Source organism: Anarrhichthys ocellatus, unplaced genomic scaffold, assembly GCF_004355925.1.
Source record: "Anarrhichthys ocellatus isolate YVR2014 unplaced genomic scaffold, GSC_Weel_1.0 scaffold25, whole genome shotgun sequence".
NCBI lineage: Eukaryota > Metazoa > Chordata > Actinopteri > Perciformes > Anarhichadidae > Anarrhichthys > Anarrhichthys ocellatus.
In genome coordinates this window covers 1,018,142-1,037,299 of record NW_022280055.1, presented here as the reverse complement: position 1 = coordinate 1,037,299, position 19,158 = coordinate 1,018,142, and the positions used below count along the sequence as shown (strand labels likewise).

The following is a 19,158-nucleotide window of genomic DNA, read 5'->3' as shown; positions in this document are numbered from 1 at the left end:
CACACACACACACACACACACACACACACACACACACACACACACACTAAATCTCAATCTCTTCGGTTGTATCTTTCTAATCTGCAGAATGTCTCCTCTCCGCTGCAGCCGGCTTAATCGGACTGCTGTCGGCATGGAAAACACACAGGAAAGCATTGATCGCTCTGGATTTACTTTGTGAGGGATCAATGATAATGCCGCCATTACCTACCGCTGAGCTGCGAGGCACTTTGGTGTTAAGCACCTAAAATGCTGTCGTTGAAGCCATTTCCACTTGAAGGCTTTGGGCATACATGGCGTGCAAGAGAGAGAGAGCGAGCTATAAAATATATCTGAACTCAAAGAGAGATACCGATACGCTCGTCCTTGCCGTTAACCTTTCACAACACAGTCTGCATTAACAATATTGAAATGAAGCCACTGGGAAAAACAGATGTTCCAATGCCAAATATTCTTCAGTGTAGTACCAATCGGATACCAGTGCATCAAAAACAAAAAAACTGCTTAACCCGATCCAGCATTTTCGGCTGTGTCGGAGGCATTTTTGATATCATAAATTAAAGGTGCTGGACGTATCAAAAAGCTCAAACTGGTACCAGAGCAACTCTAGTATGGCTGCAGGGAACAATTAACACATATTATATTATTCTTGGCAAACATTTTTGCCAAATTGAATTACATCCTTACATACGATGACTAATCTCTGTTTATCACACTGCAAGTATTCCATTACTCATACTGAAAATGAATGCAAATATGATGTACGATCCATCCCCCCTTTTCACACAGCTAAATCCTGCAACACGTTCAAATCAAGTGATCTGTAGGAGAAGCTAAAGCACAGCCACACCACTGATGACCCAGATAAAATAAAAGAACTTTTTCTCCACATGGTGAGCAGCACTGAGCAAGCAATGACTTAGTCAGTAAATTACCGGTGAGGCCTCTGAATAACACGGACTGTACTAGTCCAGCGGCCTGTTACTTTGATTTAGGAGGTATGGAAACTGACGAGTTGCATTTAACGCGGGTTTTAGTGTCAATAAAGATCAAGTTCTTCAGTCAGAGAGCGTGCGAGAATGTTATGTTTGCAGGCACTCAGAGATGCATTGTGTTGGGATTAACACCAAGAAGATTTGGGCAGAACATCTTCATCCGAAGTCAGAAGAACAACGTGTCGCAGGTGCCGAGCTCAGAGCCCCGAATACGTTCCAGTTCCCAGACATTTGAGGGCGAGCGCTTGTATAAATGTTTGAACAGTCTCTCTGCACACCGGCTTTTCTGAGGCAGTCTTGAAATTCCTCGCTGAAGAAACGAGGAGAACAGAAATGACATCCATCTATAAAACGGGCTTTTACTTTTAAAACAATCAACGCAATTCCAGGGGTCGCATCTCGTGTGGGGAAGACGGGGAAAGGCTGCAGCAGCTTGTGAATATTAAAGTTTCTGACATATCTTGCCACAAAACAGAGTGATGGCGTTTGGTGTTTTTTTTCCGCGTGTCTGTGAGACATCTGACTGAGCTTTTGACAGATAGTAAGACGAAGTGAGGGATTTAAAAAGGCTGACGGAAAGATCACACAGCTTGTATTTTTAATAAGGCCCCGGCTACCAAGGCTCAAAGATAGAAGGTACTGCAAGGAATGAAATATTAAGAAGATGGATCTTTTGAATTTTTTTTTAACGTCTCAAGAAGAAATATCTTCTTCTAATGAGAAGACTGGCTCTAAGAGTGATTTTCCACACCGAATGCTCTCTTCCACTGCTTAACGTACGACTCGCTGCTTAATCAAGCAGAAAAATTAATAATAAATAAAGACAAACTGTCATGAAGCAATGTGTAATTTGTCAGACGGCCTCCTTCATAATCAATTAGTCTGTTTGGGCGTCCTACGTGCAAACACTGAATCGTTTTCTTATAGTTTTTTTTAGAGTCTAAAGCTTTGAGAGCCTCTACTTTAGGCACAACGGTGCTTTTAGCTGAATGCTCACATCCTCATGCTAACCTGCTAACAATGACAATGCTAACATCTTATTTAAGTACTGGACAAACTGATATTTTGACCTGATGGTGCACTTTGTAGCTTTAAATATCCTGTTTTTACTCTTCGAGATTTCAAAAAAGTGCAACATTTTGAGCCCAAATTGGCTCTTCATCGAGTCTTTGGGAAGCAGAAATCACCACAAAATGTTTGGACATTTGGATATTCCAATGAAAAACAAGTATTTGAACCTTTGTGATGCCACTAGAGCTCAGCAGGACTCATCCTCTGGGGACCATGAATGTATGAACAATATATTATGGCAATTTACTGAATAGTATTTCAGCCTGGACCGAAGTGGTGGACTGACCGAATGACAGCGATTGCCATCGATCCAGAACAATGCTGCTGACGTTCTCTCATTCCATTCATGGATCTGAGACACAACATAGCTGAGCCCATATGTGCCACGAGTACCAGTACATCCGAACCACATGGTCTAAAAGAAAGCTGCCAAAGACAAAAAGTCTCTCTGTGCCGCGTTACACACGTGAACACCCGAGGGTTCCTCTGAAGTCAGCCACTCATCACTTCCACAGCCACTGTAGGACGGTTAAATATACTGCAAGGACCACTTATCGTAAATGCAGAGAAATCAATAAGAAAAATAACAGAGTGTTTCTTCTTTCTCCATAAATAAATGTTCCACACATATATTATATTACAATAGGTGTTGAGGGCAGTGAGAGTGTTCATCACTTGTTATTTTTTAACCTTCTCTAGTGGATTTAGCTGGTCAAGGTTGTGAATCAGCATTCATAGTCATAAATTGTCTCACTAATGACTCCATTCTGTCACTAACAATCAAGCTGTTCTAGTGTTGTTTTCCATCTATTTTAATTGAATAACTTTGGGTCTTCAACTGTTTGGACAAAACAAGAAATAGGACGTTTTCACCTTGTGCTTCAGGCCTAGACGTTTGCTTTTACATATTCATTAGTTGCAGCCCTACGCTCTACTCCAAGTAGAACAGAGACACCAGTTAAAAAAAAAAACGAAACATGTGAATGTTTTAAATCCACAATATACAGCGCTGTAGCTGACTGCAGCAGTGAGCACACGGGCCTCTGGAGGTGATGCTGCTGCACTCCGGAAACTCATCACGGCTGCTGGGACTCGAGGCTATCCTGATGCATTTCTCCCCTTCAGGGGCTTCTGGCTCATCGCGCTTCGCAGACAACCCTTCAAATAATTAATTGTGATTTCATGGAGAGGATCGAGGTAGGGCACTCCCCATGGAGGTGATTGGGGGAGGGGGGGGGAAGCAGCTGCAGGGGGAAGCACAGTCATAGGGTTTGTGTGAGCGGAGCAGCTGTTTCAGCCACGGATCACAGCTTATCTGCAGACGGCTGACTGAGCCATCTCAAGGACTTTTTATTATTTTATTTCACTAGTAACAGAAGTGCCTGTAGGGCTGTGGAGCCGTTCTCAAAGAGTTAATGGAAAGTTAGGAAATGTGGGTCTTTTTTTTAGATCTAAGAGAGAAAAACGTGATAGTTGGTGCTGAAACAATTAGTTTGTTCACAGAATGCAAATAAATCAACCCCCATTATGATGATTTACTTATTTATTTCTTCTGTCACTTATATTGAGAACAGGTGAAGTGAGGGAGCCAGATGTTTACAGAGATTGGGATTGCACATTTATAACAATTCCCTTGCATTTTAGAGTTCATAGGGTCCGCAGATGGATATTCCAGTGTTGAGAAACCTGAACACGATGGCTGATACTCGGATTGAAACACACCACCACCAGGTTTATGATCGATGTCTGCAATGGCAACCCCATTATGACCTTTTATCGACATTCCACCAAGAGGAGGCCCTGGTATTGTGCATGCCGGCTCACTGACTAGCTTGTTGGGACACTTAATGGAACTGAGCCATCGTTAATGTTACCAGTTTCACCTGTGTGCATGCTTCATCATTCTTTCTTCTTTTTATTACGTTTTAGATTTGGCCTTATGTGCTTTCTTGAGAACTGAATACTTTGCCATACAGGCCAAATTAAAGAGATTTAGTTTATTACAGTTTAAATGACGGCTTTAAACTGTAACTGCGTGTTCACCCTTATCTCTCAGAGAAGACAAAGACACAGACGGAGGCAGACAGGGAACGTACACGTGTATTTATAACTTTTCTGAATACCATTTTGCAGGGCAGAGACAAAGAGAGGTAGAGAGAGAGAGAGGTAGCCAGAGAGAGAGAGCAAGCGAGAGAGAGAGAGAATGAGTTCATAATGACAGATGGGCCTGGGTGCCTCCCAACCTCCAAAGCTCCTGCAATATGACAAAGATTACACAGGAGAGCAATTCAACAAAAAAAGAAAAGGTGCCCATGTCCTTGCGGGGGGGGGGGATGTTCGACTTTTAAAAGGCAGTCCAAGGTAAAACATACAGAAAAAAAAAAAATGTACCCGGATAATTCTTCGGGCAACTTTATCACAACTGTCGACCAATCTGTCAGCATCTTCAGAGACGAGGCTCCGTGTTCGTAAGAGCTGGGAGGGTGAAAACAAACTAAATGTATCACAGTGGCGAGGCGAGGAGAGAGAGGAGAGACTCACTGCGTTGGTGAAAAGCTGAGAGTGTGACAGCCAATTAGAGTCAGAGCAGACGTACAGACACACAGCACTCCCTCAGTTTTCAGCACACAACAGCTCGCACTTTGCTAATGAGCTCCAACTGCTGAAAACAAATAAATGGGATACATTTATAATTCTTGCTTGCTTTGTCCTTTGCCAGAAACTCACACAGTAGGCCAAAATTGAATTATGTGTCCTTTGGTTTCCCAAAACTGGTTCGTTAGCGTTGTTACTTTGCTCCTCCCTATAAACAAAGAACAGGGTTAGCTTGAAGCTCTTTCATTTAATTATGGCTTTACCTCTTTTTTTAAAGTCAAATAAAACGTTGGACTGAATCTATTTTAACCAAAGTGCAGTAAAAATGTGTCTATTTTAATGTTTAAAAAAAAAACAATTACATTTGCCCCAGGATGGCAGTCTGCTCATCCACAGAAGAGGGAAATAAAGACGTGAATGTGTTTAAGTTACAGACTGAAGCTGCAGATGTAGATGAGTTCAGTGAGCGGACTCCAGGCAACATTCACCACTAATTCTTCCTAACGCGGTGTGAAAGGCAGCGTTTGACGAGCATTTCTTGGCGTCTCCATATCCTGCACAGTCTGGTCGTACATGTATCTTTTTAAATTGTATTTACATATGAGCTGGAGTGCTAATGATGTCATTTAATGGAACTATGAGCTCACATTGAGCATGCCTTACGAGTTAAATGTCTTTTTAAAGTGTCTCTGTTGAGGGTATTTCCTACAGTTTCTATAATGTGTAAAGGGAACCGCAGTGGCACTAAAGCTTAGACTGATTGAGGAGGATTACTTTGGACTATTTGATATTGATTTAGTTTTTTTAAAACATTACTACTACTCTTATCAACATTCAGGGATGAATGATCTTTTGGGACATGAAAATGCTCCAGCACCATTTTAAAAAGGACACACAGCTTAAGTTCAAATGTTTCAGTTGGTTCCCTAAAAGGTATTAAAAATGTGGCCTGACTAAACTCACGGCTGCATAATTAATCTAAGATTAATTGCAATCATGATTTTTGGCTTCCCACAATGAACATGATTAACTGCGACATTGACGTTTAAACTACGTGCTCCAGTCATGGAAAACTCAGCTGCATAGCAAATCAAGCGCTTCCTAAGCTAACAGCCAGACATCAGTAGCTCAACATCAAAGTGAAAGCAGTGCTCCGTTTATTTAAATCTAAAAGTGCAATAACGACATATTGAATAATCATGATGAATAATAATGATCTCAAAAAAAAAGATAAAAGATCATCTTGATTATCATTTTGGCCGTAATCATGCAGCCCCAACTATAAACTGGTCTTGTTTCTCTGCAGAACAGAAAAAGCTTTGAAATAACACTGAAATCTGCCAATATTTACTGAACAGCTTCAATATTCTCATATATTTGAAGTTAGATGAACCAAAGTTCAAACAAGCTTCTCCTCCATGTCCTGTTAGAAATTCCCTGTCTTATATCTTGTGTTATCTTGTGTAAAATGTCTTATGTGCTCAAATGCCTGCAACTGGTATTTGACCCATTCATTACCAAAAATCTAATTACAGGCTGCCACATGGTACTCATTTAGCCATTCGCGTCTCCATAATTACTTTAGGCTGAGATGAAAAGGGACATAAGAGTCTGAGACTACAAACAGGCCTGTCATACACTGGCAGAAACACATAAAGCGTCACCCAAAAACAGAAACGAAAACCAGATTTAGGATGAACATGGCTGTGTTTAGCATTGCGTGCGGCTACTCTGTGGCTCAAGTAGAACTTTATCGCCCAAATACATTTTCATACTTGTACTGATCTCGTTACTTTATCTCAAATCACATCTCAAAACAGTACTTCATCACATTGGACACACTGTAAAATATGTTTTTATTACATTTTGTAAAATTTAGGTGATGATATCCACATTTCCCTCATTGATCAATAGTCTTTCCCTGCTTCAGCAGGAGAAACATTGTGGATCATGTTAGCATTTACTGCTTTATAATTACACTCCGATTTCAGCCAAAATAAGTTTTCGAAGCAGGTCCATATAAAGTTGGTCATGCGACATGTATGCAGAGTTAAATTTAAATAAATTCCTTTCACAAGCCGCGATGTCTACAATGCTTAATCTGGAGCAAAGTGAATCCAGTAGGTCACAACTACAAGAACTTCCACGGCTCAAAGTTACAACAGTTTGTAGACAAGGAGCAGAATGAGGGCAGGAAGAAACATGAAGAGTCCTTTTGTATTCAAGAGTGGAAGCTGATTGAATACATCAAGTTCACTGCAGCGGAGAGTCAGAAGAATCCTCTTTCTCTCACTCGGTGAAGCAACATCGAAAGGGAAAGTCAAATAAAAGGTACACCGTCCACCACATCCTGTCTTTCTATGTAGAAGTGGGATACACAAACTGTTTAGAAGAGCACACAGAGGATGGAAGATCATAGACGCAACTGAACCTCCTCATCTTCATATTCTTTATTTCCTGAAGCCAACCCAATGAGCATTAGCTCTGTGGTTAAGATTCAGTATAAAACTGGCACTAAATTCTCAGGGGGAGATTTAGAGGAAAGCATTGTTGTCAATACTTCAATGCGTTTTATACACATTTGAGAACCAGTTGATGGGTAAAATAACCAGCAATGAATGTCTGAGAGGTCAAGGTGCACCACAATGATGTGAAAATCTAATAGGAATCCAATACTGCCACAAAGCAGTCCTGCCGTGGCCCAACACAAGCAGAGATGTTAGTGGTTTGGATACCACGGTATAATTGATGTGGCAAAATCTCTCACTAGGGATGTCGTTGAACAATCGATTAGCAGTTAATTGCGTTAACAATTTAACCGATTCAAGATATGTTAACTGATAATGTAGACGAGGGGTGAAGACGAGGGACGTGAGGTGCGACTGTCAGAAAATGAAGTGTAGATTTGCTGTGGCGTGCAGTTGCACCACAAGGTGGAGCTTCTTACTCTTTAATGATTGAGTTAATTGTGTTGTGACCCCCGAAAGGTTCACAAATCAAACGCACCTCCATGCCCTCCGCAGAAGAAATGAGTCGCAGCGTGCCTCGCCCTGCTCACTGAGGGTCCTCCCGTTGATGAACTCTGTGGCACACAGCTGAGAAAATTCCAGAGTTGTTGTTTTGGTGGCTGCACAGTTTAGCTATCCGAGGCTAACGCTGAACTAGCATCTTGAACAGAAGCAGCTGCTCGTTTAACGCAGGCTGAGAGCTGAGTGTGAGATAGCAGGACTGCAATATTACACATGCTTCCAACAACATCAACAACAAAAGTGATCAACTGTGTGAGCGACACACCCCTGCTTGGTATGAATGCATTTTAGCCGTGGCAGTAAATGGACACACAAAGCGACGTCATCGTTGGAACACCTGTACGGAAGCTAGGCTAACGTTAGCTACAGTAAAACCAGTCAGTCTGAAGGGGTTGGGATAACCTGGTTCACATTTATTTGATAACATTACAGCTATTTACTGTTGAAGGCTACAGCAATTTTGATTAAATGTTAATTAATTGTTAAATACGTCCAACACATACCCAGTACATTCATGAACCGGTTTAATGTGAGTGTGAGCACATTGGGGAGACTGGGGACAAATAAAACAAACGTTAACCTCGGGATCACTATGTGGTGGCGAACAACAGTCTACATATGAGAGAGGCCAACAGCTGTGGTCACCTGTTATTATCTACACTCAACATCTTGCATGTCTCACAGATAAAAGTCTGCCACATAAAACGAACATGTAAAAATAACATCTCAGGGCCCTGGCATTGAGCGTTTACATGGCTTACAGGCACACGTGAATGGAAGAGAGACATCGTTAGTGTTATGACATACACCTGTGTTTTTCCTGCTCCAATTAGTCCAAAGGTCGACTGTGAAAAAAGCCTTTTCCGAACAGACCCCCCCCCCCCCTAGTTTGTCCTCAAGTACACCTGCTGGTTTGCAGGCAGCAATGCTCCCTCACTTATTTTTCTCAGTGTGGTATTACATCTAGAAATGTCAAAAAATAAGTTATTGAGCCGTTTCTCCTCCGTCTGCCCTCAAAAACTTGTGAACAGCCGAGCGCTCTCAGCAGCCTGCAAATGGAAGAACGGCTCCAAATATTTGTCTTGACGACTGACTCTAAATCTGGAGGTCTCTGCCAATTCCCTCTCCCAGCATTAACAACCGCTCCGTTACGGCCCCGCAATATCAGCCATTTGGTTTAATCCAACACGGCTAGTTTGTAATCCACGATAATCAAAAAATATAGCCTACGTCTGAGGAACACTGAGAAGTTAAATCCATCGAGGACTGTCCTCATTCGGTAATAAGGCCGATTTAAACATTTCACTTTGATGCTGCTTGCATAAATATCTGAAAAGTCACGGGCAATTATTTCGTAGAAACTGTTTTGAAAGGATGAACTATTCGAGTTTAAAAAAAGAAAAGAAGTGACACAGCTGACACATGACAACTGAATAACTTGCAGTACATTGACATCATGAGCGAGGCATATGGAGAAGTACACGCTCTAGATATTTTTGGCAGATTGCACTTAATAGTATAGTATCTGCCATTAATGGCTGCAACTAGAAGTTTATCTATCAACTAGTTTTATCATCTTATTCATCTCTGATTAGTTTCACAATTAATCGTTCTAATATTTAGTCTATGAAATGTCCATCAGAGTTGAAACATCTCAAAAAAAGTTTTTTATTTTTCAATTATATAACAATATAACACAGGTAGAAGCAGCTAATCCTCCGTTTTTCCTTAAAAGATGACAAACGATTATTAAAAAGCTCATCGACGATCACCAAAATTGTTGGTGATCGGTGTTTTTTTATCTATCGACAAATTGTTTTGGCTCCACTATCATAAGTTTTATTGACACATTGCGCTTATAAAACTCTTCCCCCTTCAACCTGGCTTCCCCCTGCACACACTTTACAGAGAAAACTGCTAAATTAACACACAAACGCTGAAATCCTGCCCTCCTAACAAATAAATCCTCGTGTTATCTCTCCATAGCAGCGGCAGCAGCCTCGCTCGCCGTGTCCTTCTGAGAGCTCTTCCTCTCCTCCTCCTGTGCATGCTGGCGTCGACTCAGCCCGACAACAGCTGCCAGAACCCCGCGAGCTTCGTCCTCCAGACACTGATGGATTGTGGGAGGGGAGCCAGGGCGATTAGCCCCCCCTGACACCAGAGAATTATTTGCTATGTACCACCCCAAAACAGATTGCACCCGAGTGTCAGCGCAGGGCATTCGCACTACTTTCAGTCGTGTTGTTAGCGGCCATTCGACCGTACAAATTCACTGGGCTTGAAATCAACGTGTCAACAAGTGGCAAGTGTGTGTGTGTGTTTGATTTGTTTAAAAGAAAGTACTGACAATCTAAATATCCACTTTCGCCCTGCAGCTAAGTTTATTTTTAACCGTTTCCTTCACATGAGGCACTTACCTTCAACTTGACAGTGACATGCACTGACTAAGGCCCACTGGAGGGAGGCAAATGGTGCTTCTATTTGAGGAAATACATCGCTGCTTGGAAAATGAATTAGCTGAGAAATCCCACTGCTCGACTAGCAGTTATGGCAGACAGAGCTGCTGTTTGCTTACTGTGCCAAAAGTAAAACCAGTCCTGCCATCTCTCTTCTTCCCAGCGTTTCTCTGCTCCGACTGCCACATCTGTTCCAGTCAGTACTTTCATTCACGCCATTCAGTTCTCTCCTGCGTATTGCAATAACTAAAATACAAACACAACATCTTGCCGTCATTCAATAAGTGTACAGAGCGATCTGTCCGAGGTTAATGTAGCCTAACTCCCCCAGGCTCTCAAAGCAGATGTTCATTAGAGAAGAGGAGCTTCGGGAACACTCGGCTGTCCGAGTGGAGTTAAACCTTGCCACTCTGTCAGACGAGAGCGGGACAGTTTGACAGAATGCAAGTCGAGAGTCGGGCGGCTCGAGTCGATGATTCATCCAGACCCTCGTTACAAGGACGTGGCAATCAATGGCTGAGTCTCAAAGTTCAACAGCACAGACAAATTCTTCTCACTCTGGACTGTGAAACTTTTATCGGAATAAAATCACAAATCAGGGCTGCAATAAAGAAGCATACTTGATCCCTGACACCCCTGCTGTTCCTGCTTTGACAATTCTAAATGTCTTCCATGTCCATTAAGAGTAGGATTCATTGATGAATCTTAGGCCACGCCCACACCTTTTGTGGACTGTTATCAGATGAGGCCTTATATCTCACTGTCTCAGGTGTAACTACTGACATTAATAATGGATGCACTTCATTTACACCTGCACTAACTACCTGCTGGGGCCCAAAGCGACCGTAAGAGAGCTGCGACAGTGAATCAAAGCAGTAACGTTCAGGGCGGAGAGCTCAACAATGTTGTGAAACTTGATTTTAAGGCCAAGAAAGCGCCTTTCGAATTACTATCTAGCAGCTCAATGGGATTTATTTTTTGTAGTTCCAACTATTAACATCCGTCGCTGGCTAACATATTCTACATTATTCAAACAGTACAAATGTTACTGGAATGGAATCTATATGAAGCATCAGGCAGATGTCCAATTATTAAATGAGGTCAGCACATCTACAAGCATCTGATCACATAATTAAATGCTGATTTTGCAATTATTCTGCATTGTGGCATTTGTTAAATACCGTGGGACCACAACGGAAAAACAATGCCCCTCTGAGAAAAAGATCAATACCCTCGTCCTCAATGGGACTCATAAAGTCACATTAATGCATGCTGTGGTCCAACCTAACATAACAGGGGGGGGGGGGTTCAAATCACACATTTGTCTAAATATTAACAAGGTGATAATTATAAAAAACACATATGACAGCTTTTGGATAGAGCTACATTAACTGAGTTTGTGTTAAATCTATCTTTAAAAAAATAAAAGCCTTTTGCTTAGTTCACCGTTTACAAACTGTATTACATACTTCTGCCGTTTATATCTCAGTGCAGAAAAAGAATGCCTCCAACTACAAACACCCATCTGAAACCAAACCAACGCTAGCATCTGCTGCGATACGTTCACAAACCGTAGCACTGACTTTACGACAAAAACTACAATCCACACCACTGTCTGGGGTAACACGGGCACTGATCTAATCGTGCACGACAAATATAGCTGACAAGATAACAAAACTAATTAGGAATGTTAGAACGGGAGTGAGGAAAGAGGATGCAATCCAGACAGTGATTAATCTCGACATCTTTGACATCAGATGAATATTTTGTGTTACTTCTTAGTTTTCTCTATATCATCAGATTCAGGACATATGTTCATGCTCAGCGACTTTATGTTCCCACCAAGTTTGAGATAATAAATACATACAATGAAATTGACTCGTATATTCAACTCATTATCTGTTATGTATTGTGTGATTTGACAAAAGCATCCTCCTGTCAAGTAAAAAAAAGCACAAATCATGCTCCGATGATGCACACAGCCGCAAATACCCTGACCACACAGCTGTGGTATGACCGCCGTTAAGTGACTTTGGGCTCAGAAATCGTAGTGATTTACTGGTTACTGAAACGTGTCATAAAAGCAATGCCCCTGACAGGGAACCTCAGTGTCCCCACTAACATCCTAAGCATTAAGCCTTAATATAGGCCACTGGGGTGCATTTCCCAAAACTACAAGAGGCTGGCTCACGCCATTCATCTCTTATTCTCTGGATTGCTGTGACGCATCTGTGCAATAAATCAAACCTTCAGGTAGGTTGTAATGGTCCAATTTTGGGTGTTTCTGATATTTAGTCAATTCTCATTTATATAGGGACAAAAAGGACAAAATACAACTTATTCTTTTTACATTTTAAACTATATTATATGGAATCAATACAGTATGAATGAGCAAGCAGTAATACCGGATGATTTCCTCTATGGCGAGTAGATCAAATACATTATTACAGTTATTGCTACCTTGCTCAATGGCAAAGGTACAACATGACTGACAGAGCAGCATGTCGAACGTGTTCTCCACATTGTCAGAGACCCTAACCTTTGTCCGACCACAGCAAACACAACATCCATTTCCAAATTCTTAGCCCTATAATGGAGTAGTCATTAATAATCGCAGTATTAACAGTGTTCGTGTATCACCATGTGTCACAGAAAACAATCGTCGGTTTATAAAAAAAAAAAAAAAAAAAAAGCATGTTGACTCAACAAGATGCTCATCGTGGTTTTCTTAATTGGCGAGCATCATCATGCCAGTATTTATGCTTGGCAATAATCAAGTCGACATTTAATTGTCCGTTTTTATGAATGGAGTTAGGCGTGACATTTTACTCGTTATAAAAGAGCGGCACGTTACGGGGGTTGTGGAGGGGCCCACATTAAAGAACGTGTTTAGACTCCCAACATGTGTGGCAGTCACATGCGGACTACAAATAGCGTCGGTCTGTGTCATGCAAGTTAACATCGCTTTGGTTGACGTGTGCCTCAGCCCGTGTTCAAAGCAAAACAGACTCACGACTTGCAGCGGCTCCGGGAGAACGACACAACTGCACGAAAGTCTTGATACAAACTACCAACCTTTTATAGTCACACCTGTTATAATACCCCGCATTTAAAACACAATGAGGACAGTGGACACCACGACTATTGTGTTGGTTATGGTCCGGCGGGGGGTTGCAGGGGGAAAGACACAAGGGGCCATATGTCTCATCTGGCCAATTAGCTAGCCTGCTAGCGAGCACACGAACATCACAAAATGCTTTTGCTCTCAACTACACTGGCAGACCAGCGTTAGCTTCGGTCGCTACTCACCCCAGCAGAAGAGTCGAGGATGTCCTAAAAAACTGAGTCACAGCCGCGTGGCACGTTTGTCAAACCGTCAAAAACCCTGCTGTGCTGAATCTAAACGACTACAGTCACCGGACAAGCCTGCGGTGTTGCTGCGTTTTTCGGTTCGCACCGCTCACAGCACCATTAAAAGCTGCATTGTTGGAGCGACGGCTGCACAAACAGCGCCGACAGCGCGCCGCAAGGAATTGTGGGAAACGGTGTTTAATAAACGTGTCGCTCAATTACATGAATTATTGGGGGAAATGCTCCACCAAGTGGTCAACGTGAAAAACAAATACATTTATTTATCATTATGAGGTGTGTGGGAAGTTGTATCAGCAGAGCTTGCTGAAACTCAGAAATATCATATTGAAGAAATTCACTTTAACTTAACTTAAGACATGTAGTATGAAACTAATGTATATAAAAATATCACTGACCAAGTTAGATACAGGATCTGCTAATATGTGCTCATGTCCAAATGTAAGAGTACAGAAACAAAAAGCTTCTGTTTGTTAATATTAAGCAAAACATAACTTAGTTATTATCTGTTAGAAATGTGTTATTAGTCCACAACTCGAGCTTGATAGACCATCTTCATCTTGCAATGTCTTAAGGACAAATAAGGACAAATACTCGACTATATTTACTGATGTCCAAATGTATTTTTTTGTGCTTTGTTTGCTTATTGCAAATTATATTATTATCATTGTTTCTTCTTTTCAATCATTTCAGTCATGTACGCCCTACTGTGTTCTTGAGTTATTATTCTCTGGCTGCTCGCTTGTGTATGTGTGTGTGTGTATTGGATGAACTACTTTCAAAAATTCAATAAACACAATATTTCTGATGACATAACGTCCAATAAACTCCTTTCAGTCCCGAGTGAACTTGTCGTGCAACACTGTAGGCGTCAGTAGTGAGTCCGTCAGAGAGCAAATGTACACAAATAGCCGTAAAAGAAGACTCGCCAGCAGTCGCACGCTGATGACGCGCATTCTGGAAAATGGAGAGAAAACACATGTCAGCTTTTGCTTTGTATCAAACGCTGTCAACAGACGTTCCTGCTGCTACGACGCCTTCTCGGCAGGTAATGTTGGATATTATTGAAATAATGTGGTGTAGTGTTTGGTGCTGTGCTCTGTGATAGACTCCCAGCTGCAGCAGGGGCAGTGCTGACACTAGCACAGTCCCACTGATAGTGAGCTATTGAAACCATGCTATCTGCTCTTCATTGCTCCAGGCTAACCATGCATCTATGTTCACTGTGTTTAGCCTTATGGTCACTTGTATGATGTTCTAGGTGGCAGATAAGAAGAAAAGGAAAAAGGAGAATGGGGCCAATAAGGTCCACACAGTAAAAGCTCAATTAAAGCCTGAAAGGAAGAAAATGCGAAAGAAGGTCCTTAAGTCTCCACAAAGAGAGGAGAGCCTTAAGGGAATTAAAAAAGTAAGTTTGTACATGCTGCAAAGATGGATGCCATGGGGGCTATTTTCACATCCAAGAAGTTAATCTGACTGTTAACGTTCTTTTTTTTCCAATTCTTAATTGTTTATTATCGTGTTATTTATTTTGTTCAGTTATGGTTGATCAAGTCTTTATGCTTCTGATGCAGGACGAGGAGAGCGTAAATGGAGATGGTGAGGCTCTGGATGCTTTGCTGGCCGACCTGGGAAAAGTCAACAACAGCAGGGAGAGAGCCAGCAAGCTGTTCCAGTGGCTCATCAACCCCATTCCTGCCAAGGCCTTCTTCAGGTATGGATGATTGTTTTGGCAGGGGCTCTCTCAATGCACATGCTATAGATATATCTATATCTATATTTAACCCAATATTACAACAAAGCAGACATTTTGCATAATACAAGGTGTTATCTTTGTCTTGGAGAATTCACCGACTAATGTTTTTCCTCTTTCCAAAGAGAAACATGGGAAAAGAAGCCCATTCTTGTTCAACGTAAGAATTCAGATTATTACAAGGGACTGTTCTCCACAGCAGAGTTTGATCGCATATTAAGACAGGTAAGGATCTGAAACATGACCTCATCCATGCTTACTTTATTCATAATTTCCAGACCTGGTGTTGGAATTTGTTATCATCAAGACTGATCTTTTGACACACCACAAAATTGTACACAGTTATTGTTATTATTATTATTATTATTATTATTATTATTGTTAGGAAGGTATTGTCCTTCATTTATTGTGGGAATGTTTTGTTTTTTTGGAAAACTTTAAGGGATTACTCGGAAGAGTCAGACAAACTGATTTTGCTGAATGGTTAACATTAATGTGGGACATTGGCTCTTATGACTCTGTAATCCCATGGACCAAAGATTATCATGGGAGGTTGTAATATACAATTTTTTTTATTCATACAATGAAAGAGACATAGTCGGAAATATATATTCTTATCAATGTGAAAATGAGACGCCTCATTTCTGTTGTATATTATGTTTGTTTTTTTTATTTGCACCTTTAGTGTTGCATTATGCTCTTTGATATATAATGAAGATCTGTCTCACTGATTGTCTGCGTTGTCTGATTTAAGGAGGATGTTCAGTATGGAGTGAACCTGGACGTCACGAGCTACAGTAATGGTAGAAGGGAGACACACAATCCTGCGGGGAGAGCTCTGCCGTTCACTGTGTGGGACTTCTATGGGGTAAGGCCATGCTGATGCAGGCACCGGATTTGCATACAGCATGCGATTATTACTAGGATTCTGTATTTTTACGTTCCTCATAATTGGACCCTTTGCAGCGTGTGAGCTGCACTGGCTGTTTCTATGGGGGATCATTATAGTTTCTTCTCACTTTGACATTTTCAAGGACCACCTTCATTAAAAAGCAATTGGATGTATGTTTATGCATTCAGCATTATATTGATTTTAATTTTTTCTATTCTGCAAGCTAAAAGTGATTTTGCGTTAAGTGCATTTAAAGTATCATTGCACCATCAGCATGTAATCGTATCGCCATTTCCCAGAACGGCTGCTCCCTCCGCATGCTGAATCCCCAGGCTTTCTCCTCCACCGTGTGGAATGTGCTGTCCATCCTCCAAGAGCAGTTTGGCAGCATGGCAGGAGCCAACTTGTAAGTATTTTTTGGACAGTAATTGTCTTGGATATTCACTTTGGATGCCATCAGTAACTGTTAAATCTGTGTATTTTTTATTTTTTTCTTTAAACCAGATATCTGACACCACCTGGAACACAAGGCTTTGCTCCACATTACGACGACATCGAGGCGTTTGTGGTTCAGCTGGAGGGGAAGAAACACTGGAGAGTGTACAACCCCAGGTGAGATACAGCAAGGAACCTTTTTAAAAGAGCATCATCAAGTGAAACTCAGAAGCTAGTGGATCATTTCAACATTTTGAGATGGAACACTAAGTCATGTGCACTAATCATTTGCACTTTGCAGCTAATCCAGTTTTTGCATTTTACATTTACCCCATGTGACTCATGATACACAAAATGTTTTCCTGGTAGTTTGACATAAAGTTAGTAAATAAGTGATGGAATGATTCCACAAAATACTGAAGTTGTTTTTTCTGACTTTTTTTATAGGACAGAAGATGAGGTCTTACCTGCGCTTTCAAGTGGTGAGTTAAAAAAAAAAAAAAAAAAAAGATTGATTTCATTTGTTTTTTTCTCAATTTGGTTGTAAACAGAAGTTATAGAAATATTTGTAATGTTTGTTATTGGTTACACACAGAAAGGTAGCTAATTGCACAAAGGTGAAGGAAGTTGTCGTACTCGAGGCTGCCCTCCCACGATCTCTTCAGAGCTGATAAACCATATAGTGGACAGCCGTCATTTCTCAGACGGGACTGCTTTGCGTTTCACTTCAGGAAACTTCAATCAGAAAGACATCGGGAAGCCGATCCTGGAAGTGGTGCTGGAAGCCGGAGACCTCCTTTACTTTCCCCGGGGATTCATCCACCAGGGCAACTGCCTCCCAGATGCTCACTCGCTCCACGTTACCATCTCCTCCTACCAGAAGAACAGCTGGGGGGATCTGCTACAGAAGGTAAAACTCGCATGTTAACAAAGGACAGCATCAGTGCAAGCGTACAATGGCACTTTTACTGATTACGCATCACAGGTATAGTGCAATAACCAATAGCAACAATCCATCGAAATACAATTATTATTTTTTTCAGGTGGCTCCAGCAGCATTGGAAATAGCAATGGAGGAGGATGTGGAGTTTAGACAGGGCTTACCTTTGGATTACCTGACGTACATGGGAGTACAGAACTCTGACAAGGTAGTTCATCAGTTATTGTGTTTTATTTTGCCACTTCCTGTCACCGTCACCATACTTGGCTTTTCACCAATTACCCACAATTGACCCAAGTCCTCCTCATGCACATTTGTTTGTAGGATGACCCACGCAGGACAAAATTCTTTTCCCGAATTGAGTGTCTGATGAAGAAGCTAGCAACTTACTCCCCGGTCGATGCTGCCGTGGATCAGAAAGCCAGAGCCTTCCTCCATGACTGCCTCCCTCCCATGCTCACACCAGGTATGTGATGCATACGTCAGTTCTGGGAAGAAACTCTCTTTCAGTTCACTTAATTCAGAAAAAAATTGCAGTAAGCGTTAATGATTGTAAATCGAGTTGGACAGCCTGAGATGCATTCAGTAATGCTTCTGATTCTAACGGATTCATGCCTTCTCCCGCAGAGGAATTGTCCAGCAGTGTGCAAGGAGCATCTGCTCGGTGGGAGTGTGGGCAGGTCATGGATGTAGGTGCGAAAATCACTACCCAGACCAAAGTCAGAGTTCTCCGTGCTGGATGTGCCAGGTAATACAACTCTTTATTGCATTTCAGATAATGTTCACACCAGGCAGGTTTGGAATGGGCTATTCAAAATGTGAAGTATATTGTCTTTGACTGTATGTTGTCAAGAACACCTGATTCAATGATCCATTAAAGCAGAAATGTAACTTTTTTTCCCCAGGTTATGCAGTGATGGAGAAGCTGTTAATCTTTACTACACAACAGAAAACTCCAGAGTTTACCACAAAGAGGAGCTCAAGAGTTTCGAAATAAAAGCAGAGGTAGATGGGAAGATGTTTGTAGATCATTGTTTCGTATTTAATGTCCCAATGATGTCGTCACTAACAATTGGTTTCCTTTCAGCACACAGATGCCATTGAGTTTCTGATCCATTCGTATCCCAAATTTGTGACCGTAGGAAGTTTCCCATGTGGTTCTGCAGAGGACAGGGTATGTTGTTTTAAGTGCATTCGGTCTGTGCAGCTACTGCACATTCGGGCATGTCTGTACAGCCGGGATTTAGAAGGAGGGGGTCTTGCATTTAACAATTGATTACTTCTGGTAATAGGTCTGTCATTCCTAGCCCTCTTTTAAATATCCATAGACTGATTAGAAGTCCTATTTTAGATAGATATGTATTGTAACTTATTATTTAAGCCTGTTTTTGTGAAATCAGCTGTTTGACTCATGCTCATTTTTTTTTTTTTTATCCCCAGATCACTTTGGCTGACTTGCTCTTTGAGAGGGGGATTATCCACACTGCAGAACCTCTGTAGTGGCCACAGATTCTTCAGTTATGCTGACTGCATGAATAGATTGCCTCCGTACAATTTAATGCAAAACCACTTCTCTCCCCCCCCCCCCCCCCACCCCCCCTCCGCAACCCCACCCCCACGCGC

General features: G+C 41.6%; 2 protein-coding genes across 2 annotated transcripts in view; one reads left to right on the top strand and one right to left on the bottom strand.

Moving 5' to 3' along the window:
• Nucleotides 1–13,655, bottom strand: part of extl3 (exostosin-like glycosyltransferase 3) — a 25,537-nt gene extending 11,882 nt beyond the window's left edge. The window contains exon 1 of the mRNA XM_031861511.1: nt 13,456–13,655. The gene's annotated coding sequence lies outside the window, so the exon portion shown is untranslated. The remainder of the gene's footprint in view (nt 1–13,455) is intronic.
• Nucleotides 13,656–14,461: 806 nt separating this feature from the next.
• riox1 (ribosomal oxygenase 1) lies at nt 14,462–19,107 on the top strand. The gene is made up of 15 exons (XM_031861681.1): nt 14,462–14,563; nt 14,777–14,923; nt 15,090–15,229; nt 15,394–15,493; nt 16,023–16,136; nt 16,460–16,566; nt 16,665–16,772; nt 17,043–17,077; nt 17,327–17,505; nt 17,639–17,743; nt 17,860–18,001; nt 18,163–18,283; nt 18,441–18,540; nt 18,623–18,709; nt 18,976–19,107. The coding sequence occupies exons 1-15, from the start codon at nt 14,480–14,482 to the stop codon at nt 19,033–19,035; spliced, it is 1,629 nt and encodes a 542-aa protein (XP_031717541.1). The 5' UTR covers nt 14,462–14,479; the 3' UTR covers nt 19,036–19,107.
• Nucleotides 19,108–19,158: the final 51 nt, after the last annotated feature.

Excerpts from the sequence above, each read along its gene's own strand:
- riox1 (XM_031861681.1), top strand. The coding sequence starts at position 14,480 with ATGGAGAGAAAACACATGTCAGCTTTTGCTTTGTATCAAACGCTGTCA. Across the intron at positions 15,494-16,022 it reads TTGATCGCATATTAAGACAG|GAGGATGTTCAGTATGGAGT; the intron begins GTAAGGATCTGA and ends GTCTGATTTAAG. Across the intron at positions 16,773-17,042 it reads TGGAGAGTGTACAACCCCAG|GACAGAAGATGAGGTCTTAC; the intron begins GTGAGATACAGC and ends CTTTTTTTATAG.